At 42.8% G+C, this 18,570-nt stretch overlaps 1 protein-coding gene across 2 annotated transcripts in view; it reads right to left on the bottom strand.

The window, feature by feature from the left end:
• The window catches only part of TTC21A (tetratricopeptide repeat domain 21A), an 87,300-nt gene that overhangs the window by 39,590 nt on the left and 29,140 nt on the right, over positions 1 to 18,570 (bottom strand). For both annotated transcript variants that reach the window (XM_069729779.1, XM_069729780.1), the window contains 5 exons: positions 18,073 to 18,230; positions 8,170 to 8,385; positions 5,751 to 5,989; positions 4,152 to 4,224; positions 1,185 to 1,295 (listed from right to left, as the gene is read on the bottom strand). In XM_069729779.1, coding sequence (XP_069585880.1) covers positions 1,185 to 1,295; positions 4,152 to 4,224; positions 5,751 to 5,989; positions 8,170 to 8,385; positions 18,073 to 18,230 — 797 coding nt within the window. The remainder of the gene's footprint in view (positions 1 to 1,184; positions 1,296 to 4,151; positions 4,225 to 5,750; positions 5,990 to 8,169; positions 8,386 to 18,072; positions 18,231 to 18,570) is intronic.

The following is an 18,570-nucleotide window of genomic DNA, read 5'->3' as shown; positions in this document are numbered from 1 at the left end:
TGGATCGCTCCATTGTTTGCTGGGGAAGCCAGAAGTCACTACTCAATGTAAGTCTATGAGAGACAGAATGAGGCCAGACCGAGGGTCTCATAGACTTACACTAAGAGATTGTGATCATTACCTCTGACTTCTGGTCAGTCAGAAATTGCAGTCACAAGGTGGAGACGCGAGAATGGAGAGGTGCTGGTAACAGCTGAAGATGGGGTTGGGTAACTATATTACTAGGGTCAAGTGTCACGAGCTTACCGCCACGGAGTGGAGCCAGAAGACAGCAGCGTCTGCTTGCTCCTAATCCACAAATGAGAAGAAGCACTTCTCCGGTTTATTAAATGTGTTTATTTCTTCCAGTAGAACAGGGGTTAATCAGCAATGGTGGAAATTCCTGTGTTCAGCTGTGCTGGGTTAGGTACTCCTCTTTCCCTATAAAATCTGGGCTCTGTTACCTAATCCTTGTCAGAGTTAGCACTTGCTTCATGACAAAAGGAGGGAGAGAAGTTGGTTTGAGAAGGAGTGCTGGAGGAGTTAGAAGCGACTGTTTGGTTTGTACGCTTGGTAATTCCTTATCCTTCCCTGTTTTGCTTTCTTCCCCTTCCCGCACACCCTGGTGGATTCATCTGTTATATGTGATTGAATATTTTGTGTGTCTGGAGTTTTCAGTTTACCCTTGTCTTTGTTGCCCTGTTTGTCGGGTTGGTGTACTGCAGTGCACAGTAGCGCCCCCTCTTCCCTGGGTAGGAGAAGGGGACAGACGAAGGGCTAACTTAGGAGATAAGGCAAGGGCGGAGGCCCCGGCATCTTCACCATCTGAAGTATCCCGAGGAACAGGGTGAGCTAGGGCGCCCCCTAGTGGTCCAGGAAAGGAGCCCCTTGTCCCAGGTCAATCGACAGCTGTTTCATGACATCAAGTAACTTAGATTAATTATACCACTCCAGCGCTGAAATAAAGAAAAAAAAAACACTGGAGTGGTACTTTAAAAGTTACCTACATTGTAAAGAGATTTCTAAACAACGCTTGATGGCTCTTCTGAGTGGTTGTTCGTTTTACCACCCTGGAGATAGACAGACCCGTAGGTCACAGGAAAAGAAGTGGCACAGTTCTTTGATAGAATCATTGATGAATCAAGACGTTCTGAAAGTTCTATAAATGAGTGGACAACATAAAAAAAAATGAAATTTGCAAAAACCTTTTTGTACTGATGAGTTTTGACAAGGGACAGGCCAACTCTTTTCACCAGTGTTGCATCATTGGGCTTCTTCCGTTGAGCTTGATCATACACCTCCAAAGCCTTCTCTGGCTAATAAAATATAAAATTATTTTTATTCAGGACATAAATAATTATTACTGATATCATAGGATAATGAAAGTCCATAGATAAATGCTCTGTAAGGGCACATCCACAAAGGACTTAACTGCAGTTAAATCCTCAACAGAAAGAACTGCACCAAACTGTGAAATGATTTGCTGTATTGCAGAGGGTGAAATCCACAATGTTAATTCACAGCAAAATTGACATCAGTTCTGTAAAGCCAGTTCATTTCTGCTGTACATTTGTACACAGTGAATGAATGACATTTCTTACAATGTCATCCCCAATTCTGGTACTGTATGCAATGAATTTTTTGCATGCAAATTTGTGGCCGAAAATCTGCACTCTGGAACGCTTCAATGAATCCCACTGATTCTGAGATTGTTTTCTCATGACATATTGTACGGTACTTCATGATAGTGGTAAAACTTGTTCGATATGACTTATGTGTTTATTTGTAAAAAAAATCAAAAATTTTGAAAAAATGTAGAATATTTTGCAATTTTCAAACCTATAAGTTTTATGCCTGGGATCCTGTGAAGCGTTCCAGGGTTATTACCACATAAAGTGAAAGTGACAGTGTTCAGAATCATAAAATTTGCCCTGGTCAGGAAGATGAAAACAGGCTTGGGGGGAAGGGGTTAATGCCGCTGTCAGATTTTGATGATCAGATCGCCTGTATATAGCAGAATTACTCACTTGCTATGAGCGCCGACCACCGGGTGGCGCTCATAGCAATCTGGCAGTGACAATCATAGAGGTCTGCAGGAGACCTCTGGTTGTCATGCCAACCCATCAGTGACCCGTGATCACGTGACAGGGGTCACCGATGGGCAGAATTCCGGCGCGATTGCCCGAAGTGCGTGTTAAATGCCGCTGTCACGGTTTGACAGCATTTTACGGGATAACAGCCGTGGGAGAATCATGATTCCTCCCGCTGCTGTTAGGGGCACATGTCAGCTGATCTTCGCCGGAGCCCACATCAAACAGGGGGAGGCGTTTAATGACGGATAGATCCGTCATTGGACGTTAAGGGGTTAAACTATACATGCACTGCAGTAATTATACAGGTCCTTCTCAAAAAATTAGCATATAGTGTTAAATTTCATTATTTACCATAATGTAATGATTACAATTAAACTTTCATATATTATAGATTCATTATCCACCAACTGAAATTTGTCAGGTCTTTTATTGTTTTAATACTGATGATTTTGGCATACAACTCCTGATAACCCAAAAAACCTGTCTCAATAAATTAGCATATCAAGAAAAGGTTCTCTAAACGACCTATTACCCTAATCTTCTGAATCAACTAATTAACTCTAAACACATGCAAAAGATACCTGAGGCTTTTATAAACTCCCTGCCTGGTTCATTACTCAAAACCCCCATCATGGGTAAGACTAGCGACCTGACAGATGTCAAGAAGGCCATCATTGACACCCTCAAGCAAGAGGGTAAGACCCAGAAAGAAATTTCTCAACAAATAGGCTGTTCCCAGAGTGCTGTATCAATGCACCTCAATGGTAAGTCTGTTGGAAGGAAACAATGTGGCAGAAAACGCTGTACAACGAGAAGAGGAGACCGGACCCTGAGGAAGATTGTGGAGAAGGACCGATTCCAGACCTTGGGGAACCTGAGGAAGCAGTGGACTGAGTCTGGTGTGGAAACATCCAGAGCCTCCGTGCACAGGCGTGTACAGGAAATGGGCTACAGGTGCCGCATTCCCCAGGTAAAGCCACTTTTGAACCATAAACAGCGGCAGAGGCGCCTGACCTGGGCTACAGAGAAGCAGCACTGGACTGTTGCTAAGTGGTCCCAAGTACTTTTTTCTGATGAAAGCAAATTTTGCATGTCATTCGGAAATCAAGGTGCCAGAGTCTGGAGGAAGACTGGGGAGATGGAAATTCCAAAATGCCTGAAGTCCAGTGTCAAGTACCCACAGTCAGTGATGGTGTGGGGTGCCATGTCAGCTGCTGGTGTTGGTCCACTGTGTTTCATCAAGGGCAGGGTCAATGCAGCTAGCTATCAGGAGATTTTGGAGCACTTCATGCTTCCATCGGCTGAAATGCTTTATGGAGATGAAGATTTCATTTTTCAGCACGACCTGGCACCTGCTCACAGTGCCAAAACCACTGGTAAATGGTTTACTGACCATGGTATTACTGTGCTCAATTGGCCTGCCAACTCTCCTGACCTGAACCCCATAGAGAATCTGTGGGATATTGTGAAGAGAAAGTTGAGAGACGCAAGACCCAACACTCTTGATGAGCTTAAGGCCGCTATTGAAGCATCCTGGGCCTCCATAACATCTCAGCAGTGTCACAGGCTGATTGCCTCCATGCCACGCCGCATTGAAGCAGTCATTTCTGCCAAAGGATTCCCGACCAAGTATTGAGTGCATAACTGAACATTATTATTTGTTGGTTTTTTTGTTTGTTATTAAAAAACACTTTTATTTGATTGGATGGGTGAAATATGCTAATTTATTGAGACAGGTTTTTTGGGTTATCAGGAGTTGTATGCCAAAATCATCAGTATTAAAACAATAAAAGACCTGACAAATTTCAGTTGGTGGATAATGAATCTATAATATATGAAAGTTTAATTGTAATCATTACATTATGGTAAATAATGAAATTTAACACTATATGCTAATTTTTTGAGAAGGACCTGTATATCTCACTGGCATGTCATACGGATGTCATGCAGATACTATTTGATAAAAATCACATTGTACTTGCATGACACTCCTACTTTTCAGGAAAAACATGGCAGCGCTTTTATTTACGCTGAGAAGTGTGAGCCCTTAGCCAAAATTACTGCAAGATTAGGAAGTACCTCTTGAATGTTCATGTAGGCATCTCCCAGCAGAATACTTGTTTGTGCGCCTGGAAGCTGCTCACTTAGCTCCCTGTCAAGAAAATAGATATCTCACTGCTTTCCATAGATTTACTGTAAAGTATGAAAAAACACAGCAGAAATGATAGAAGCAGAATTCTAGAAAGACAGAACTGTCTAATGTGTCTCCATGTTATTTTGATCAAAGATGGGAAACAAGGCGAATTACGATAATGAATAATTCACATATAATAATAGTCCAGCCACATGAAGGATCTGGAACACACTGAATTACATGTAAAGTACGGCAATAGTCTATTCTACCTACATGGATTTATGCGGTGACAGTCATTGCCACTATTCTAATGAAACATATATAATCTAGGATTAATATTTGGCCTTTATTACAGCTGAAATATAATCCTGATCACACCATATATATCCCTTATTAATAAAATCCACTTTTGGTTAATTCAGAACCACTATCATCTTTTGTCCACATGGGTTCATTAAAGGGGTATTCCCATCTCAAATAATGTTGGTATAATGCTAGGATACATATTATAAACAATGGTGGCCCAGCCTCTAAATCTGCGCCGTGGCACCTTTACAGTAGATTTAAGTGAATGGGGCACAGCCCAGGGTGGAGTACCCCTTAAAGGGGTTGGCCCACAATATGAAACAAAGATGGTATTTTTTGTTGTTGCAGTAATAGCCATTTACATGAGTTGTGTCCAGTGCTGCATCTCACCCTCTATTTAAAGGGAATCTGTCACCCTTTTGAGCTATTAATATGGGCATACAGGTTGTATAGAGGTGACATTCGCCATACCTGTATGCCTCATATCAGATGCTTTGCTCAGTAATAATCATATTTTATAGTTTTGATCTTCCAGGTTATGGGGCGTATGCTGCCTGGAAGATAAGACTGCCTCCAGTCTTCATTATACAAGATTTCTTCACCTCGTCTCTTCAGTGTCCCTTTGACGTTATGTGCGCGGCCGGGAATCCTGTGCCTGCGCATTCTGCCGGCCGTCGCTTCTCTGCACTGTGGTGAATTCACCTTTACTGTGCCGTAGATCACTGGGAGCGGAAGTTACAGGGACTCTCTGGTGCCTACGCACATCAAAATTGAAGACGGCGCCCACAAAATGGGAGAAAAGAGCAAAGGAGAGACGGCAGGCAGAGTGTGCAGGCGCAGGATTTCCAGCCGCGCACATGATGTCAAAGAGGCACTGAAGAAACGGGTAGAAGATAACTTGTATAATGAAGCCTGGAGAGTCTTATCTTCTGGGCAGCGTACGCCCCGTAGCATGGAAGAGTGAAGCTATAAAAGATGATTTTTACTGAACAAGGCATCATCCAGGAGGCATACAGGTATGACTAATTTCAGCTGTATACAACCTGTATGCCCATATTAATAACTCGAAAAGCTCAAACGGGTGACAGATTCCCTTTAAGTGAATGATAATGCTAACAGATGGAGCCTATGAATAAAAAGGCCATTACTTTGTCTATGCTTTAAAACAAAGGGTTTGATTTTTTTTTTTTACAATCAGTCATCAGCAGCAATTACAGACAGTCTTACTGGATTTTTACCTATAACAGCCAACATATAGCTTTTTATCCATTCGAACTTTGAGATAGATGTCGGCCATCTTTTTCTTGACCTCAATGTAATAGGGCTGGTTTGGAGTGACGTCTCTCAGCATGCTTAGAGCCATTTCCACATCGCCTTTACTGAGACACATATCTGCATTGGCGACAACGATTCGGACCTCTTCTGGGGTACCACGAAATGCATGAATGGCGTCTTGTATTATCTTTGTAGCTTCATGCTGCAACAGAAAATCTGTGTTTCAGCAATTCTATTTCATGAAGAGTAATGTGATTTGTGGTATTGCCCCAAACTTTATAGCACCTCACTTCTCTTATTTTCCCATCACGCCTCTCATTTTCCCCCTCACATCTTTCGTTTTCCCCCTCACACCTCTCATTTTCCCCCTCACTCCTCTCATTCCCCCCTCACTCCTCTCATTCCCCCCTAACACTTGTCATTTCGACCTCACATCTGTCATTTTCCGATCACTCCACTATTTTCCCTCACTCCTCTCATTTTGCACTCACACCTTTTCATTTTCACCTCACACCTCTCATTTTCACCTCACACCTCTCATTTTCCACTCAGTATATACGTTTGTCATCTCCCTTATATATAGTATACACCTGTATGTCATTCCTGTATATAGTATATACCTGTATGTCATCTCCCCTGTATATAGTATACACCTGTATGTCATCTCCTGTATATAGTATATACCTGTATGTCATCTCCCCTGTAAATAGTATATACCTGCTGTATGTCATCTCCTCCTGTATATTGTATATACCTATGTGTCATCTCCTCCTGTATATAGTATATACCTGTATGTTATCTCTTCTGTATATAGTAGATACCTGTATGTCATCTCCTCCTATATATAGTATATATCTGTATGTCATCTCCTGTATATAGTATATACCTGTGTGTCATCTCCTCTTTTATATAGTATATACCTGTATGTCATCTCCTCTTGTATATAAGTGTGTCATCTCCTCCTGTATATAGTATATACCTGTAAGTCATCTCCTCCTGTATATAGTATATACCTGTGTGTCATCCTCCCAGTATATAGTATGTACCTGTATGTCATCTCCTCCTGTATTAGACCTCGTTCACACGTTATTTGGTCAGTATTTTTACCTCAGTATTTGTAAGCTAAATTGTCAGCCTGATAAATCTCCAGCCAACAGGAAGCCCTCCCCCCGGCAGTATATATTAGCTCACACATACACATAATAGACAGGTCATGTGACAGCTGCCGTATTTCCTATATGGTACATTTGTTGCTCTTGTAGTTTGTCTGCTTATTAATCAGATTTTTATTTTTAACAGAAAATAGTCACACTGGCGTTCAACCCGAAACTAACAATCCTCAGCTGCTGGGATCAACCAGGGTAGTGCCACCCTGTATATCAATATACACCTGTTAGAACAATAGATACCGCGCTTGAGGATGCGTAAACAGGCAAACGGGATACTTAGGGAACAAATGATCCAAAGAGACCCCAAATAAATTCCAAGTAACAAAATCCCTCTAAAACCATTAGCAAACAACCAATCCGCTAAAAAGACCCCTATGCTGGCCGCATCACATGTATAACTGTAGATTTAAATCAGGTACCAATATCCATCAGCTTACCTCTAGATTGATGGATGTAGCTCTATATGGGACAATGCTGGATACCTGTTCGCTTGCCCGGTGTACGTACCCGGGGCTGCGGCTCCGTCTGTGTCAGATGGCAAAGTGCCATCTTCTGAAGAAGAAGAGCGCCGCTTTTTGAAACGCGTTGGTTGTTTCCTTCTCCCCTTTTTTGAGCGCTGTAGCGCTCCATACTGCAGGTGACATCACTAGTAGGAGGAGCCTATCGGACATTTTTTTTTTTGTTCCACGCGGTATCCAGGGAACGCTACCGGCCGGAGCTTCCCTGGTCCAGCACTGCACTTTGCCATCTGACACAGACGGCGCCGCAGCCCCAGGTACGTACACCGGGCAGGCGAACAGGTATCCAGCACTGTCCCATATACAGCTACATCCATCAATCTAGAGGTAAGGTAAGAGAATGCCAAGAGTGTGCAAAGCAGTCATCAAAGCAAAAGGTGGCTACTTTGAAGAACCTAGAATATAAGACATATTTTCAGTTGTTTCACACTTTTTTGTTAAGTATATAATTCCACATGTGTTAATTCATAGTTTTGATGCCTTCAGTGTGAATGTACAATTTTCATAGTCATGAAAATACAGAAAAATCTTTAAATAAGGTGTGTCCAAACTTTTGGTCTGTACTGTATATTTAAGGCTAATATCATACATGTTGCTTTTGAGGTATACTCGGCACAGGGCAAAAAAACCTCTAATTTAACACACTCACAAATATAATAAAACATTGTCTATTTTTGGAAAAGTCGCTGCCTTACCTGTTCTCCATTTAGACGAAGAAGTTCTGCAAGTTCCAGATAAACAGAGACGCGCTCACTAACGCTGAGAGCGTCTGCTTTTCCTCTTCTGGCTGCTCCTCTCTTCATTTCGGGCAGGCTCATACACATCCTTAACATCTGAGTGGCTTCTGATACTTTCCCTGTTTGCTTTAAGACTCTTGCTTTAATCAGATGGTAAAATGGATGTTCTCTCATCTACAAAACACAGTAAAATAAATAAAATAATAAATAATGTGTGTCCATATATATGTATACACAGTACTGTGCAAAAGTATTAGGCAGGTGTGGTAAAATGCTGCAAAGTGAGACAGCTTTCAAAACTAGAAGCGCTAATAGTTCATTTCTATAAATTAACAAAATGCTAAAGATAAATCAAAATTAAAATCAATATATGGTGTGACCACACGTTACCATCAATTCTTCTAGGTACACTTGCACAGTCATAGATTTTGTAGGATTATAGTCAGGTGTATGAGCAACAAATTATACCCAACAGGTGATAATGATCATCATTTTCTCATGTAGGTTGAAAGTCATTATCTGAAACAGAGACAGCTGTGTAGGAGGCTTATAACTGGATGAAGAACAGCCAAACTCTGCTACAAACGTGAGGTTGTGGACAACATGTCACAGATGAGCAAAGGCAAGACTGAGCACAGCAACAAGACACAAGGTAGTTATACTGTATCAGTAGGGAATCTCCCAGGCAAATATTTAAAAGCAGACTGGGCTTTCAAGATGTGCTGTTCAAGCTCTTTTGAAAAAGCACCAAGAAGTGGGCAATGTTGAGGACCATAGTGGCAGTGGCTGGCTAAGGAAACTTACTGCAGCAGATGAAAGACACATCATGCTTACTTCTCTTCGAAGTCGGAAGATGTCTAGCAGTGTCTGCAGCTCAGAAATGGCAGCAACTAGTGGGACCCAGTTACACCCACCTACTGTTCAGAAAAGTCTGGTCAAAAGTGGTCTTCACGGAAGAATTGAAGACAAAAAAACATGCTTTGGGCATAGCCAAGTGACTCAACTATGCACAAAAAATAGGACCTGCGGTCCAAAGAAATGATAGTAGATGCACTGGACTAATTTGAATTATGTGGCTGTAACAGAAAGCAGTTTTTTTGCAGAAGGGCTGCGAGCGGTACAACGAGTGACTGCAAGAAGAGTGAAGCATGGTGGAGGGTCCTTGTCAGTTTGGGACTGCATTTCTGCAAACTGAGATGTGGATTTGCTCAGGATTACTGGTGTCCTCAATGCTAAGAAATACAGACAAATACATATCCATCATGTAATACTATCAGGGAGACGTCAGATTGGCTCCAAATTTATTCTGCAGCAAGACAAAGACCCCAATCATACAGCCAATGGTATTAAGAACGGTTTTCAGAACAATGATTCCTGGAAGTGATGATATGGCCCCACAGAGCCGTATCTCAACATCGAGTCTTTCTGAGATTACATAAAAAGAAAGAAGCATTTGTACAAGCGACATCCATGGAAGATCTGTGGTTAATCCTCCAAGTTGTTTAGAAGAACTTTCCTGACAAGCTCCTTCAAAAACGGAGTACAAGTAACTAGGAGAATTGATGCAGTTTTAACGGCACAGGTTAACGACACAAAATACTGATTCGGATTAAGACCTCGCTTCTGTTCTTTTACTTTGCATTTTTGTTACAAATAATTTACTAGTAACCCTACTTTATAAAGCATTCTTAATTTGCATTAGCACATTTTTTCTAATGACCATCCATGTAATACATAGATAGCCCTCACGTGCTGCTGCTTGCTCTCCACTGTGGCTAACAGAGGTGTCCAAAGAAGGGGTGGCTTCCTTCTTTATTATATTAATAGGCTCTAATAAAGACAATGGACAGGGGTACTCGAATGGCAAAATTGTTAAAAATCTACCATGGTAATACTTAAAAGAGCTTTTATGGTTTAAGATAATATAATTTTGGTCTATCTCCCAGAACCAGCACTGATCAGTAGAAGGCCGGCCTCACACTACCGTGTTTTACGGACGTAAGAGAGGTGCTGAAAATACGGATTGCATACGGTACAATGCTTGTCTATGCCCCAGATCCTATCAGCCGTATTTTACTGATCGGTATTATACGGTCTTCTACGGCCGTTTAAAATCGCAGCATGCTGCGTTTGTCACCGTATTGTGCAAAAAAAATCGCCAATGAAAGTCTGTGGGGGCGAGAAAAATACGGATTACACATGGACCAACAGTGTGACTTGCGAGAAATACGCAGCGGTGTTCTATAGAAACGCCGGCAATTCAGTGCGGTGTACAGTAAAATCACACTGACAGGTTAGAATAGAATAGCTAAAATAAATGTCTACACATAGTATAGGGATATACTGTGTATATATATATATATATATATATATATATATATATGTCAGTGAGACACATATATGTATATATATATATTAATATTTCTTCCAGCGCTAGATAGCTTAAAAGCCGGTAATTCAATTGCAGGCTTTTGCTATCTCCTTCCCAAATCCGACATGATATGAGACATGGTTTACATACAGTAAACCATCTCATATCCCTTTTTTTTGCATATTCCACACTACTAATGTTAGAAGTGTGTATGTGCAAAATTTGGGTGCTCTAGCTATTAAATTAAAGGGTTAAATCGCGGAAAAAATTGGCGTGGGCTCCCGCGCAATTTTCTCCGCCAGAATGGTAAAGCCAGTGACTGAGGGCAGATATTAATAGCCTGGAGAGGGTCCATGGTTATTGGCCTCCCCCCTGGCTAAAAACATCTGCCCCCAGCCACCCCAGAAAAGGCACATCAAAAGCTGCATTAGCAGGCTTCTGCTTGTAAAATTAGTTAACCCCTTCAGATGGATTTACATTGTTGGACGTGACAGAACGACGGAAGGTATGGGATATTGTTGTTTTTTTATTTTACCTTTTTTACAGAACGAGGGTCTTCAGGTGGATTACCAGTATAATAAAATATTACAAAAACCTGTGTATTTATTTCATTAGAAGACTTTGTAATAATGTGTGTGTGTGTGTGTTTTTTAACCATTTCATACTATTGGATTAATAATGGATAGGTGTCATAATTGACACCTCTCCATTATTAATCTGGCTTAATGTCACCTTACAATAGCAAGGTGACATTAACCCCTTCAAGACCCAGCCTATTTTGACCTTAAAGACCTTGCCGTTTTTTGCAATTCTGACCAGTGTCCCTTTATGAGGTAATAACTCAGGAACGCTTCAACGGATCCTAGCGGTTCTGAGATTGTTTTTTCGTGACATATTGGGCTTCATGTTAGTGGTAAATTTAGGTCAATAAATTCTGCATTTATTTGTGATAAACACGGAAATTTGGCGAAAATTTTGAAAATTTCGCAATTTTCACATTTTGAATTTTTATTCTGTTAAACCAGAGAGATATGTGACACAAAATAGTTAATAAATAACATTTCCCACATGTTTACTTTACATCAGCACAATTTTGGAAACAAAATTTTTTTTTGTTAGGAAGTTATAAGGGTTAAAATTTGACCAGCGATTTGTCATTTTTACAACGAAATTTACAAAACCATTTTTTTTAGGGACCACCTCACATTTGAAGTCAGTTTGAGGGGTCTATATGGCTGAAAATACCCAAAAGTGACACCATTCTAAAAACTGCACCCCTCAAGGTACTCAAAACCACATTCAAGAAGTTTATTAACCCTTCAGGTGCTTCACAGCAGCAGAAGCAACATGGAAGGAAAAAATGAACATTTAACTTTTTAGTCACAAAAATTATCTTTTAGCAACAATTTTTTTATTTTCCCAATGGTAAAAGGAGAAACTGAACCACGAAAGTTGTTGTCCAATTTGTCCTGAGTACGCTGATACCTCATATGTGGGGGTAAACCACTGTTTGGGCGCACGGCAGGGCTTGGAAGGGAAGGAGCGCCATTTGACTTTTTGAATCAAAAATTGGCTCCACTCTTTAGCGGACACCATGTCACGTTTGGAGAGCCCCCGTGTGCCTAAAAATTGGAGCTCCCCCACAAATGACCCCATTTTGGAAACTAGACGCCCCAAGGAACTTATCTAGATGCATAGTGAGCACTTTGAACCCCCAGGTGCTTCACAAATTGATCCGTAAAAATGAAAAAGTACTTTTTTTTCACAAAAAAATTCTTTTAGCCTCAATTTTTTCATTTTCACATGGGCAACAGGATAAAATGGATCCTAAAATGTGTTGGGCAATTTCTCCTGAGTACACCAATACCTCACATGTGGGGGTAAACCACTGTTTGGGCACATGGTAAGGCTCGGAAGGGAAGGAGCGCCATTTGACTTTTTGAATGAAAAATTATTTCCATCGTTAGCGGACACCATGTCGCGTTTGGATAGCTCCTGTGTGCCTAAACATTGGCGCTCCCCCACAAGTGACCCCATTTTGGAAACTAGACCCCCCAAGGAACTTATTTAGATGCCTAGTGAGCACTTTAAACCCTCAGGTGCTTCACAAATTGATCTGTAAAAATGAAAAAGTACTTTTTTTTCACAAAAAAATTATTTTCGCCTCAATTTTTTCATTTTCACATGGGCAGTAGGATAAAATGGATCATAAAATTTGTTGGGCAATTTCTCCCGAGTACGCCGATACCTCATATGTGGGGGTAAACCACTGTTTGGGCACACGGCAGGGCTCGGAAGGGAAGGCGCGCCATTTGACTTTTTGAATGGAAAATTAGCTCCAATTGTTAGCGGACACCATGTCGCGTTTGGAGAGCCCCCTGTGTGCCTAAACATTGGAGCTCCCCCACAAGTGACCCCATTTTGGAAACTAGACCCCCCAAGGAACTTATCTAGATGCATACTGAGCACTTTAAACCCCCAGGTGCTTCACAGAAGTTTATAACGCAGAGCCATGAAAATAAAAAATAATTTTTCTTTCCTCAAAAATGATTTTTTAGCCTGGAATTTCCTATTTTGCCAAGGATAATGGGAGAAATTGGACCCCAAATATTGTTGTCCAGTTTGTCCTGAGTACGCTGATACCCCATATGTGGGGGTAAACCACTGTTTGGGCGCACGGCAGGGCTCGGAAGGGATGGCACGCCATTTGGCTTTTTAAATGGAAAATTAGCTCCAATCATTAGCGGACACCATGTCACGTTTGGAGAGCCCCTGTGTGCTTAAACATTGGAGATCCCCCAGAAATGACACCATTTTGGAAACTAGACCCCCAAAGGAACTAATCTAGATGTGTGGTGAGGACTTTGAACCCCCAAGTGCTTCACAGAAGTTTATAACGCAGAGCCATGAAAATAAAAAAAAAAATTATTTTCTCAAAAATGATCTTTTAGCCTGCAATTTTTTATTTTCCCAAGGGTAACAGGAGAAATTTGACCCCAAAAGTTGTTGTCCAGTTTCTCCTGAGTACGCTGATACCCCATATGTGGGGGTAAATCACTGTTTGGGCACATGCCGGGGCTCGGAAGTGAAGTAGTGACGTTTTGAAATGCAGACTTTGATGGAATGCTCTGTGGGCGTCACGTTGCGTTTGCAGAGCCCCTGATGTGGCTTAACAGTAGAAACCCCCCACAAGTGACCCCATTTTGGAAACTAGACCCCCAAAGGAACTTATCTAGATGTGTGGTGAGCACTTTGAACCCCCAAGTGCTTCATAGAAGTTTATAATGCAGAGCCGTGAAAATAATAAATACGTTTTCTTTCCTCAAAAATAATTATTTAGCCCAGAATTTTTTAATTTTCCCAAGGGTAACAGGAGAAATTTGACCCCAAAAGTTGTTGTCCAGTTTCTCCTGAGTACGGTGATACCCCATATGTGGGGGTAAACTACTGTTTGGGCACATGCCGGGGCTTGGAATTGAAGTAGTGACGTTTTGAAATGCAGACTTTGATGGAATGCTCTGCGGGCGTCACGTTGCGTTTGCAGAGCCCCTGATGTGCCTAAACAGTAGAAACCCCCCACAAGTGACCCCATTTTGGAAACTAGACCCTGAAAGGAACTTATCTAGATGTGTGGTGAGCACTTTGAACCCCCAAGTGCTTCATAGAAGTTTATAATGCAGAGCCGTGAAAATAATAAATACGTTTTCTTTCCTCAAAAATAATTATTTAGCCCAGAATTTTTTATTTTCCCAAGGGTTACAGGAGAAATTGGACCCCAAAAGTTGTTGTCCAGTTTCTCCTGAGTACGCTGATACCCCATATGTGGGGGTAAACCACTGTTTGGGCACACGTCGGGGCTCAGAAGGGAAGTAGTGACTTTTGAAATGCAGACTTTGATGGAATGGTCTGCGGGTGTCACGTTGCGTTTGCAGAGCCCCTGGTGTGCCTAAACAGTAGAGACCCCCCACAAGTGACCCCATTTTAGAAACTAGACCCCCCAAGGAACTTATCTAGATATGTGGTGAGCACTTTGAACCCCCAAGTGCTTCACAGACGTTTACAACGCAGAGCCGTGAAAATAAAAAATCATTTTTCTTTCCTCAAAAATTATGTTTTAGCAAGCATTTTTTTAGATTCACAAGGGTAACAGGAGAAATTGGACCCCAGTAATTGTTGCGCAGTTTGTCCTGAGTATGCTGGTACCCCATATGTGGGGGTAAACCACTGTTTGGGCACACGTCAGGGCTCGGAAGTGAGGGAGCACCATTTGACTTTTTGAATACGAGATTGGCTGGAATCAATGGTGGCGCCATGTTGCGTTTGGAGACCCCTGATGTGCCTAAACAGTGGTAACCCCTCAATTCTAACTCCAACACTAACCCCAACACACCCCTAACCCTAATCCCAACTGTAGCCATAATCCTAATCACAACCCTAACCCCAACACACCCCTAACCACAACACTAACCCCAACACACCCCTAACCCTAACCACAACCCTAATTCCAACCCTAACCCTAAGGCTATGTGCCCACGTTGCGGATTCGTGTGAGATATTTCCGCACCATTTTTGAAAAATCTGCGGGTAAAAGGCACTGTATTTTACCTGCGGATTTTCCGCGGATTTCCAGTGTTTTTTGTGCGGATTTCACCTGCGGATTCCTATTGAGGAACAGGTGTAAAACGCTGCGGAATCCGCACAAAGAATTGACATGCTGCGGAAAATACAACGCAGCGTTCCCGCGCGGTATTTTCCGCACCATGGGCACAGCGGATTTGGTTTTTCATATGTTTACATGGTACTGTAAACCTGATGGAACACTGCTGCGGATCCGCAGCCAAATCCGCACCGTGTGCACATAGCCTAATTCTAAAGGTATGTGCACACGCTGCGGATCCGCAGCAGTTTCCCATGAGTGTACAGTTCAATGTAAACCTATGGGAAACAAAAATCGCTGTACACATGCTGCGGAAAAACTGCACGGAAACGCAGCGGTTTACATTCCGCAGCATGTCACTTCTTTGTGCGGATTCCGCAGCGGTTTTACAACTGCTCCAATAGAAAATCGCAATTGTAAAACCGCAGTGAAATGCGCAGAAAAAAACGCGGTAAATCCGCCATAAATCCGCAGCGGTTTAGCACTGCGGATTTATCAAATCCGCAGCGGAAAAATCCGCAGAGGACCAGAATACGTGTGCACATTCCTAACCCTAACCCTAGCCCTAACCCTACCCCTAACCCTAACCCTACCCCTAACCCTACCCCTAACCCTAACCCTACCCCTACCCCTAACCCTACCCCTAACCCTAACCCTAACCCTACCCCTACCCCTAGCCCTAACCCTAACCCTAACCCTACCCCTAACCCTATTCTAACATTAGTGGAAAAAAAAAAATTTCTTTATTTTTTTATTGTCCCTACCTATGGGGGTGACAAAGGGGGGGGGTCATTTATTATTTTTTTTATTTTGATCACTGAGATAGATTATATCTCAGTGATCAAAATGCACTTTGGAACGAATCTGCCGGCCGGCAGATTCGGCGGGCGCACTGCGCATGCGCCCGCCATTTTGGAAGATGGCGGCGCCCGGGAGAAGACGGACGGGACCACGGCTGGATCGGTAAGTATGATAGGGTGGGGGGGGACCACGGGGCGGGGGATCGGAGCACGGGGGGGGGAATCGGAGCGCGGGAGGGGTGGAACGGAGCGCGGGGGGCGTGGAACGGAGCACGGGGGGGCTGGAACGGAGCACGGGGGGGTGGAACGGAGCACGGGGGGGGGGTGGATCGGAGTGCAGGGGGGGTGATTGGAGCACGGGGGGGTGATTGGAGCACGGGGGGAGCGGACACGAGCACGGGGGGGAGCGGAGCACTGGACGGAGGGGAGCCGGAGCAGTGTACCGGCCAGATCGGGGGGGTGGGGGGGCGATCGGAGGGGTGGGGTGGGGGCACACTAGTATTTCCAGCCATGGCCGATGATATTTCAGCATCGGCCATGGCTGGATTGTAATATTTCACCCGTTATAATGGGTGAAATATTACAAATCGCTCTGATTGGCAGTTTCACTTTCAACAGCCAATCAGAGCGATCGTAGCCACGAGGGGGTGAAGCCACCCCCCCTGGGCTAAACTACCACTCCCCCTGTCCCTGCAGATCGGGTGAAATGGGAGTTAACCCTTTCACCCGATCTGCAGGGACGCGATCTTTCCATGACGCCGCATAGGCGTCATGGGTCGGAATGGCACCGACTTTCATGACGCCTACGTGGCGTCAAAGGTCGGGAAGGGGTTAACCCTTCATTACCCCATATCCCACCACTACACGGGAATGGGAAGAGAGTGGCCAAGTGCCAGAATAGGCGCATCTTCCAGATGTGCCTTTTCTGGGGTGGCTGGGGCAGATGTTTTTAGCCGGGGGAGGGGCAATAACCATGGACCCTCTCCAGGCTATTAATATCTGCCCTCAGTCACTGGCTTTACCATTCTGGTGGAGAAAATTGCGCGGGAGCCCACGCCAATTTTTTCCGCGATTTAACCCTTTAATTTAATAGCTAGAGCGCCCAAATTTTGCACATACACACTACTAACATTAGTAGTGTGGAATATGCAAAAAATAAGGGATATGAGATGGTTTACTGTATGTAAACCATGTCTCATATCATGTTTGGTTTGGGAAGGAGATAGCAAAAGCCGGCAATTGAATTACCGGCTTTTAAGGTATCTAGCGCTGTATGAAATCTTAATATATATATATATACATATATGTGTCTCACTGACATATATGTATATATATATAGAGACAGTATATATGTTTTTATGATTTTTTGACAACATGGATCCATTGTATGTCCATATGTCGGTTTTGCAAGCCTGCGAGAAAATCGCGCAGTACGGATGGCATACGGATTACATACGTAAGATGCCATGTGCAAAATACGCTGACACACCCTGCGTACGGATGAGATACGGATCACTATTTTGGGGACTTTTCTGCGTATTATGGCCGTAAATTACGGACTGTATTTTTATACGCTGAGTGTGAGGCCGGCCGAAGAAAGAGGCGGCTAGCTTCACTACAGTGGCTGGCACAGAAACAGCTATGCAAGTAAGGCTGTGCAAGATACTGAAGTTCAACCATGTCTAGGCTTGTTCTCTCAAATGGCTTCAATCACTGTACGAGACACAGACACATGGGTATAGGGATGTCACTGTGGCGGGTACTGCAGTGTCCCTACATCCTGCTGAGCGGTGGGGGTTCCCGAGGTCCTAAGGACAGACCATGTTCTTAGGATAGTCATATCATGGAAATCCCTTTTAATACAATTTCTCCTGTGTTGTAAGTATGTTATTACATTATTCCGTTCTTCCATGCCTCATATATAATGGCTGCCATACAAACAACCCCAATTTTTCATAAGTTCCCATATTTGTAAAATGAACTATCAAATACATATAAGTGCTATAATCACATACTAGATTATCGAGATTTACCTTAAAATTATGGCTGACTCCGGTCTCTAGAGAGTGTGAGCACTCAGTATATTGTTCCTGTGATAAGTATATCTGCGCCATGAGAAGGTGCGCGTCAGACCAGTCAGGGTTCAGCTCGATGCAGCGCTGCAAGGTGCCTTGTGCGCCATCAAAATTTCCTGCAAAACACAGACAGAAGCTCCATGATGCTTCTCTGATTGTACAGGAACATACAAAGTACTAAAGGCATATGGAGTTTTTGTCATATGAATTTTGTTTTGTGATCAATGCCAACAACAAAAAGCAAAACCTCTCCAGCTGTCTGTAATGGGAAGTCATTTTTGTTTGTTTTGTTTTTACATTCTTGTTGCATTTTTGCTTCGCATTTTCACAATAAAAGAACAAAAAATATAACACTAAAATAGAAAATTGACATTGCAACAAACAAGTAGAAGAATAATGGGTATGAGAACATGATGGGTTGAGAGAATACTGTGGTAAATCTATGGAGATGGAGGA

This window comes from Ranitomeya imitator, chromosome 6 (genome assembly GCF_032444005.1).
Source record: "Ranitomeya imitator isolate aRanImi1 chromosome 6, aRanImi1.pri, whole genome shotgun sequence".
Lineage (NCBI taxonomy): Eukaryota > Metazoa > Chordata > Amphibia > Anura > Dendrobatidae > Ranitomeya > Ranitomeya imitator.
Note: the sequence above shows the minus strand (reverse complement) of the source record. Positions and strands in the feature narration are given on the sequence as shown.